The sequence below is a fragment of the Gavialis gangeticus genome, unplaced genomic scaffold, assembly GCF_001723915.1.
Source record: "Gavialis gangeticus isolate Ggan-Ray unplaced genomic scaffold, GavGan_comp1, whole genome shotgun sequence".
Classification (NCBI taxonomy): Eukaryota; Metazoa; Chordata; order Crocodylia; family Gavialidae; genus Gavialis; species Gavialis gangeticus.
In genome coordinates this window covers 18,819,033-18,828,215 of record NW_017729001.1, presented here as the reverse complement: position 1 = coordinate 18,828,215, position 9,183 = coordinate 18,819,033, and the positions used below count along the sequence as shown (strand labels likewise).

The 9,183-nt window shown below is 46.0% G+C and overlaps 1 protein-coding gene across 3 annotated transcripts in view; it reads left to right on the top strand.

Annotated features, from left to right (window-relative positions):
* Positions 1 to 9,183, top strand: part of CHFR (checkpoint with forkhead and ring finger domains) — a 48,920-nt gene that overhangs the window by 5,490 nt on the left and 34,247 nt on the right. For all 3 annotated transcript variants that reach the window (XM_019507012.1, XM_019507011.1, XM_019507010.1), the window contains exon 3: positions 1,536 to 1,635. In XM_019507012.1, coding sequence (XP_019362557.1) covers positions 1,536 to 1,635 — 100 coding nt within the window. The remainder of the gene's footprint in view (positions 1 to 1,535; positions 1,636 to 9,183) is intronic.

Here is a 9,183-nt window from a genome sequence, read left to right as displayed (position 1 = left end):
GTCACCCTGGGGGTTCCCAAAGCAAACAGCTTTGTTCTCTTCTCTTCTTTTGCTTTCCTTTTCTTTCTGCTGAGGGGACAGGGACGTATGTCCTGGCCCTTGCATGGGCCTCCTCGCTGTCCCCGATGCTTCGGGTGCCAAGGAAGGAGGAACAGTTCATTTTTCAAATTGTCCCAGTTTTCATGATGAAGCAGGAATGGATGTGGAGATGGTCATGCTCGACCCAAAACAAACCGGGCAGCACAAAGGTTGCTAACGCAATAAACACAGTTCTCTGTAACTGTTTCTGTGTCTGGCGGTGTTGACTGTTTGGCTTGAACCACAGAAAGCAAGAGCTCCTTGTAGTAAAGACAACTACCCATCCATTTTTAAATTTTTTTTTTTTTTTTTTTCACTATGCCTGGTAGCATTAGCGTTAGGTTTCCCATTCATCACCTCAGTCCATTTTAGGTTGTAGCATCCAGCATTTGTCAAAGGTTGCCAACATTTGTGGACTGTGCATGGTCAGTCGAAACAAAATCCAGAAATCATATTACAAGGAAAATGTGCTTTGCCTATGGTGTATGGCGTCATCTATTTGCTGCCTTTGTTGATAAAGGTAATGCTAAATGCTTGTAATAAGAATGCTGGTTAATTACCGGAGCATGTCTGGCTGTCTGTCTGTCCATCCATCCATCCTTCTGACTGAGTTTTACTAGGATTTCTTGGCAGATGAGTAGACTTTTACTCACTGAATTACTTTAATGGTTATTCTTCAACAGTTGGATTTACAAAAAGGTAGGCTAAAAAGATGGCAAATCCTGCGTGTTTGTTTTCAACTCAACAGGCCACTGTTGGCATCATTATGATAGTAGAAGATACAAAGGTTCATTTAGCCCATTTATTTCCCTTATTCTCCCACTTCCAAACCACAGCTCATGAATCATGCGGAATAGATTCTAATACGTAGCTTTTACACCAGTGCTACATCTGAGTGAAACTGCATCCTCCTAGACACCACAAAGTTACACAGCGCTGTTTGGCCTTGTAGTTGGTATTGTCTCATGGATACTGATTGGGGAAAAATAGTAAACTATTATCAAAATGCACGGTGGCTGATAGGTTTGCTTCTGCATGTGTCGTACTCAGCGTGCTCTCTTCCATGTATTTGGAAGTAGTTTTGTTTCCCCAGCCTCTGAATTGGAGGAAGTGAATCATGTTTTTTAACTATGTCTCTTCAAGCAGCTCTTCCAAAAGGAGGCGCTGTACAGTCGTTTACAGAAAAGAATGGCTTTTTACATGTGGAGCCTTGGGCATGCAGTCAGCAAAAAAGTTCATAAACATGACACGCCAGCCTACAGCAGCCTGTTTTGTGCTGCTGCTTGTGTTTCAGGAAAAAATTGTTAAGTATCACTGCAGTTGTATTGATTTTTCCTTTGGCCTGCACTTATGGGTATGTGAAAAATCAAGTTGTGTGCAGTAGAATCCATCTGTCTATCTATATATATGCTTGGAATATTTTTAAGCATATTGGCACTAAACACTTTCTTTTTCAGGATGTGACTTGTCCTTTCCTGGCAACAAGCTGGTGTCTGGAGATCACTGTAAAATCATAGTGGATGAAGAATCTGGTCAAGTATCACTGGAGGATACCAGGTTAGCTCTGCTTTGTACTCCTGTTGTTGCTTATTTTCAGTCTAGTTTATTTCTGTGCAGTGGATGTGAGAAGGGGTGGGTGTACTTGCCTGAGAACAATTGATAAGTTTCTAGGCATTAATTTTTTTTTCGGTACTTCTTAAAATATATCTGTCCTCCCCCATGGAGTGCCAGGCTTACTGGATGAAACACACTCCTGATGGGGTGTGGAGGGTTGTTTTATAAAACATTTCTCTGGCTGTGAATCTGCCATGAAAACATTTCAGAAAAAACAATCAGTGATTTTTAGGAGTCCTGTAAAGCAGCTGCATGGTGAATCAGTTAAAGTAACGTGTGCATTTCTCTCTCCCTCCCTGCCTTCCATTTGTACTTCAGGATGTTTTCTGGGGGAGGAGAAAATGCAGCTGCAGTGATGTGCCTCCCCCCCTCCCCATGTAAAATGGATGTGAAGTAAAGATTCTTATGTATTGTTCCTGTTGGTGTTCAAAGTATTATGGCAGCTATCTTGTATTCCAGAGGTACTGTAGGTTCTCAAACAGTTGCTATGGGAATAAGCTTGGTATAAATCCTTAGATCTGTTTTATTGAATTTTTAAATTGTTTCCTGGCATTTCAGGGGAGAAGAGAGAGAGAGGCTTAAAAATAAAACAACGTTCTTGCTGTTGATGCTTCTGTTAGAGGTTGTTTTTTCTTTTTACCAGGACATTTTTGTAGTCGTTCTCTCTGATTAGTATTTCTGCTTGAACATTATGTCAATACATGAGAACTAAGGCCTTGATGCTGCAAAGGCTTATGGATCTGCCTTACTCAGTTTACCTTCAGCAGTCCCAGTGAAGCTAATAGGACTTTGTGTGATGCATAAAGTTGAGTTTGGGAGTCTTTGCAGGATCAGGGCCAATGAACTTGCACTTGTAGGCGAGGTCGCTTCCTGTTGAGTAATGAGCTCAGTGAGAGCTTAAATAACTCAACATGTGTTGTAGGAGGGCTTCAACAGGCTTTATTTTTTTTCCAAATTAATTTATAAAGATAGAGAAAAAGGAGTTTGTGTGAAATGTTTTTTTGGTAAGGAGGTTATAACTCTTATCTAATTTCAATGGTGTAGTTTTGACTGGTTGCTTGTCTGGGTTTGGCAGAGAGCTCCTGGTTTACTACAATTCAAGAGTTTCTAGAACACTTGTAATTTTAGAGGAACCTGCTTTCTTTTGTTGGCAGGTTATTGCATCCCTTCAATGGGGATATGTGCATCTCTACTAGCTAGGAGGCACCTTCATGTAAATGCAAGACTGACAACCAAACAGGGAAATTCCAGATGCATATTCACATGTACAGAATAAATTTAATTATTGTGGGCTTTAGGGATATAGTGTTAAATCTTCTGTTGTTTCTCACTTGATCGCATCAGAATATGGTTAAATATGGTGTTCTGGAAGTTCAGGATAAGTAGTAAACACCAGCTAGGCTTTGGATCAAACCTGTGAATGTGTTCTGAAAACCCCTTTAAACCCCACTTACTTTAGTGGGTGCATGCCCTTTTTTGCCTGTGGCAGGAAGGATGAGCCTAGCTGCCAATTTTGCTTAGATCAAATTTAATTTCCCTATTCATTGTCTCATACACCTGATCAGAGTTGATAGATGTGTACTGGTCCTGTGGTTTTTATGCCAAAACTCACTTTGACATTTACTTAACATGCATTCCTTTTTCTTCTTTTGTGTCATAAGGCTGCTCCTATAGACTAATAACCGCCCCATATTAATTTTTTTTAATGTCATGATTTTTAATCAAATTTCATGATTTTTGTTTGTTTCTCTGAGGGGCTGACTCACAATTTTTGAATGCTTGAGTTAGCAATTTTAGTGCCCAGAGCCCTAGAAGAAGTACTTCAGTGTCTGATTTTTTTCTGCTGTAAAGTGGAAAGCAGGTCTGGAAAAAATGCTGTGGTCAAGCTCACATGTTCCTGTTGAAAAGGAATGCATTTAAGGAGGCAGCTGGGTTGAGGTAGTTGAACTGGGTGGACTCTGTTCCTGTTTTGCAGCTAAATAAATAAGAAAAATAATAATAATTAAACAAAAATGTTATAATATCCAGCCCTGGCTCCTCATCAATTTGTTGGCATGCTGAGTTACCGGAGACGAGGCAATGCTGACCCGTATTGGAAATAAATCAGATTTCTTCTCACCCCAAGGTGATGAGTTGAGAACTGTAGAAACTACTTGAATAAACAGAACTTGCAAATGGTCTGGGAGTAACAGGGAACAAGGGTTGATTGCTAGCTTTGGCACGGTAAAATGTTTCATGAGCAGTCTCCTTTCTCTGCTCCCTGCCTCCCCTCCAAAGTCCCTTGGTTAATTTCTTGCTATTGTCTAGAAGAAACTGTATTCTAATGATGAATAATCAGTTATGTTCATGAAGTAGCTGGCTTGTCCCTAGTACAAGCAGCAAAAGTAGTTTTTTTATTGAACGAAATAAATGCAACGATAGTAATGGAAGGACATTTCTAAATAATCTCTCCTCATTTTCCATTGGTTGGTTGTTAGTGTGTAGGCTTGCATTAAATGGCTGGATTACCTTCCTAAGCTTAGGTTTGGTTTTCCTATAGCAAGGGAAGGCAGGCTGATCTGATAGTATGGTATGGCTGGGACTACTGCTACTTGTATCACAACCTTTATGTGGATAAACTGGGCACTGATCTCCAATGTGCATGAATAATAGCATCTTTCATGAACACTGAATTTGCCTCAGTACATCAGAGAAATTCTGCCTGGGTAAAGCTAAAAGAATGGAAACTAGCTTCATCAGAAAGGGACTTCTGTGTTAATTTGAAATCAAAACTTCAATTTCAAGTGCAAGATACAGTTTATCCAAGAGATGATGCACTTGTGCTGTGCTTAAGAAGCATATCTAATGCGAGTATTTCCTGGATGTAAATATTTTTTCCCTTGGGTGGATGCGAGTAATTATAAATAATAGCTTCATGCTTACCTTGTAACTCCTTTCCCTAGGAAGCATATCAAATTATTTTACAAAATAGAGACTAAGATAGGAAGTGACTAACCAATTACATAAACAAATGAGCCTGTAGAAAAACTTGGGTAGACTACATAATTAACCAAAGTGGAATTGGCCTGGGCTACAGGGATTTATACGTCTGCTCTTAGGAAAATTAACATGGGACCTTTTGTGACCTTGTCTTACTTTTGCAGATTTGTACTAGTGATGACAGAGCTTCTTTCTCTTCCTTGTCTAGAAAAATACAGTATGGCAGCATTAATTTAGTGCTGACTCTCAAGGACTGGCCTTCAAATTTGGGGGTCATGGTAGACTTTCTGTTTGACTTTAGTGACATTGTATTCAGGTCTGTGATATTTGGGGAATGTGCGATATAGATATAGAGGGAGAGAATACAGCTGTCTGTCTGTCTGTCTGTCTGTCTGTCTGTCTGTCTGTCTGTCTGTCTGTCTGTCTGTCTGTCTGTCTGTCTGTCTGTCTGTCTGTCTGTCTGTCATAATAATTATAGAATATAATTCCCTATTTTCAGCTATTTCCCTGTTTTAATGAAAAATATCCAGTTAGTGATAGCCAATGGAGTGCCTGGTTAGCGCTGGTTACTAGCAATGACTGAAAGAATGCTCCATCTGCTTAGCCACATGTTGCCTTCCAGTTTGATTATTAGCTAGGGCAGTGGTGCTCAACCTTTTTAGAGTTAGGGCACCCTTCCCACATTTTTTGAATTTGGTGGCACCCTGCCAGCTGGGAACCACTGTTATACCACCTCAGTTTACTGCAGTGGTTCTCAACCGGGTGACACTGCTGTGATGAGGTAAAAGTTCCTCAAATGTCTTGTACCCAAGCAGACTGGGAAGGGCTGTGATATGCTTGCGCTCCTCCTGCATTAGGGTACTCCAATAATCCAAGAGCGGGCACTAGAGCCTGATGGTTTGTACCGTGGCAGCCCTTCCATCCTCATCTCTGTTTCCAGGAGACTCTGAAGTGTTGGATTGGGAACTGTCCTGCGTGCCTCTGTTACTGGGAGATGCTGTGCAGGGTCAGACTGGGAAGGGCTGCAGCACAAGCTGGCTCTGTTGCCTGATTTAGGCTTATTGGAGAACCCTAATGCAGAAGGAGTGTGCATGTGCTTCAGTCCTTCTTGATCAGGCTATGGACTGAGGCGTGCAGTGCGCACTTACCTGGCAGGAGTGGTAGCACCCGGGGAATGGTGCGGGGAGGTGTTCATGGCTCTCTGGGGTGCCACAGATTCCTGGTTGAGCACCACTGTGTGAGGTTCTAATTCTGACCATGTTCAGTTTTCTTTGAGGTCTGGCAACATCTTGGAAGCTTTTAGAATTCTTCATTTTATGACTACGAGCTTTAATATTTTTACTGTGACATGAAGTTGAATCAAAGACTTAGGATTTTTCCTTGATTTAAAATGTTATGTAGCTATCTATTTAACGTACCCAAATGTTAAGAAAATCAAGCAAGGGAGTTTTCAATAGTCTGGGTAAAAATCCCTTCTCTGCACTGTTCAGTGTTCATCTGTTTTGACCAGGGGCGTGCAACTGTTTGGGTCTGCAGGCCACATAGGGAGTTTTGCTGAACTGTTGCGGGCCAGGTTGGCACCCTTTTCCCTCCTCCCCCACACAACTCAACAAAACTTGCTATGTGGAATGGGGCTGGGAGCAGTGTTCAGTAGTGGGATGGGGCAGTTGAGGCCAGGATCATGGGGCAGAGTCACAGGGTGCTGACAGCATGGGACAAGGGCCCAGGGCTGAGCTGTGATCCACAGCCTGCACGGCCCTGCAGTGGGTGTGGGTTCTGCAGACAAGGGTACTTGGGGAGTGGACCACAGCTTTGCCCAGGCCTTGGACACTGTCAGTGCCCCAACGTCCTGGCCCTGGGTGTAGCTTCCCTGCTCACATGGGTCCTGGCCAGTTTCCATGGAGACCCTGGTATTGTGGGGCTGGGGCAAAGCTGTGATGCACTCCCTGTATGTCCCTGCCTGCAGAACTAGGGCTCTGTCCCAGTCCTGTGCTGTCACTGCCCAACAATCCTGGGGTCTCCATGGGGACTGGCCAGGACCCATACAGACAGGGGAGCTGCATCTGAGGCTGGGATCTTGGGGCAATGACTGCACAGGGCCCGGGCAGGGGCAGAGCTGCAGTCTTCTCCCTGAATGCCCCTGCTTGTGGAACTTGCACCCATCTTAGGGGCATGCAGGCAGCAGGTCAAGGCTCTGCCCCAGGTCCTGGCCCTGTGCTGTCACCGTGATCTCCCCAGCTCTGCCTGCTCGCCTTACTCCCAGACACTGCTCCCTGCTGGCCTGGAGCCCCATCCTGACCACTTGGCTAAGCGCTTTGCCCATGCAGGTCCTGTCCCTTGTGGTTAGTTCAGGGCAGACAGGCTGGAGTGCCCGGGCTGCTGAGTCTGGCAGCAGCAGTCAGAAGGAGCTACCACTGCTGGGAAATGGAGTCTGGCTGCTGTACCACCCTAGCCCTACTCCATGCCCAGTAGGGCTGTGCGAAACTGGTAGCTGATTTGATTCGGGGACCAAATCTTTGAATCTGAATCGAATTGGGAGATCAAATAAAAGCTCTGAATCAGCTCTGAAAAGCCTTGGAAAAAGATTTGGCTGATTTGGAGATTCGGCCACAGACTAAACAGGCAGCTGACAGCTGCTTCTGGCTGCTAAATCTGCTGGGGTTGGGGGAGGAGAAAGGGAAGGGGCGTGGGGGAGGGAGGAATTGGGACTGGGATGAGCTGCCCAGCTGGGGTGGGGGCGCACATTACTCGGAGAGAGGGCTCATTACTCGGAGAGGGTGCTGAGGGGGACATCACTGGGAGCAGGGGCTCTGCCTTGCTGCTGCTTGCTTAGGTGGGTCAAGGGGGGCAGGATGGCTGTGCAGCTTGCTCCAGGTGGAAGGAAGCAAGCATCAGCAGGGCAGAGCCCCTGCGGCTCCCCCAGCCAGGGCAGAGGCAGGCACAGCCAGGGGAGTCGCAAGAGAAAACCCCTTGGCTGCCCTGCCTGGCCCCATCCCTTGCCCAGCCCCAGCCTCCCAGTACTTTAAAAAAAACAGAAAAATGAAAAAAAGCCCCACACTCACCAGCTGCAAGAGTGGCGACTGGGGCCTCTGGGTGCTTGTGGGGAGGGCCCCCATGGGGCAGTGGGGGGCAGCAGGAATCGCCCCCCTGTCTGGCACCTGCATGGCAGCTGTCTTATGGCACAGGTGTAGCGCAGCTCAGCAGGACTGTGCACACTGCCTGGGAGCTGGGGCTGAGTGCTGCTGACACACGGAGCTGCCCCAGCGCCCAGGCAAATTGAACCGAGGGCTGGGGAACTGAACTGGTTTGATTCCCCAGCCCCTATTCAATTTGCCTAGGAGCTGGGGCAGCTCCATGTGTCAGCTGGAGCCCGGCAGCACTCAGTCCCAGCTCCCAGACAGTGTGCAGTGCCCTGCTGAGTCATGCTACACCCACACCATGGGGCAGCTACTGACCAGGTGCCAGGCGGTGGGAGATCCCTGCTGCCCCACACTGGCCTGTGCTGTGCAGGGGGGCTCTGCCACCAGTGCCCAGAGGCCCTAATTGCTGCTCCTAGAGGCATTGAGTGCAGGGCTTTTTTTAAAGTGCCAGGAGGCTAGGGCTGGGTGGGAGATGGGGCCAGGCAGGGCAGCAGTGGGGGCTTCTCCTGCGGCTCCCCCTGCCTGGGGAGAGGCAGGCACAGCCAGAGGAGCCGCGGGAGAACCTGCAGCCGCCTGGCTGTGTCTGCATCTCTGCAGCCAATCCGAATCTCTCCGAATCAGTGCCGAATCTTCTGAAGCTGATTCGGCCAAATCGATTCAGGACAGTGATGGAATGGAATCACTGTCCTCTGAATCAGCCGAATGCAAATCTGAATCAAATACTTCCCTGTTTGCACAAGCCTAATGCCCAGGGGTGATGGGACTGTCCACACACACCATGGGCTGCCTTTTGTGCCTGTGCTGCTGGGACTGAAGGACCTGCCACAGGTTGGACAGAATCCCTCAGTGGGCTGGATAAAGCCTGTGGGCCATATTTTGCTCACTTAGTTTTGTGATATCACTATTTTACTGATGTGTATGTCTAATGCAGTGATTTTTAATCGGGGTGCCTTGAGATCCCTTTAAGGATCTAGTGGGGTGCCATGCCATGTTAGCACTGTTAAGTGTGCAAACGTGATTCACAAGATAAACCCAGGGACTTCAAATAGGAATACATAGTGTTAAAAAGATTCTGACTTGTTATGGTCCTTCTGAGTTCTTTGCAGCAGAAAAATTGCTCTATTGTTTTTTCCATAGTCAAAAATGAGTGAAAACTTAGAGCTGGCATTTTCTGAGCAAGGCCTTGAGTCTAAAACTGTTGAGAACCACTTGTCAAATGTAACAAGACAAGGGGAAAATATTAAAAAAATCCTTCATCCTCTGTTTAGGAGGCAAGACGGATATGAGACAAACTTTCCCGGTAGTTGACTTTTTTACATGTTGGGGTTTTTTTTGGGGGGGGGGGGGGGGGGGGGGGTTTTTTTTTTTTTCT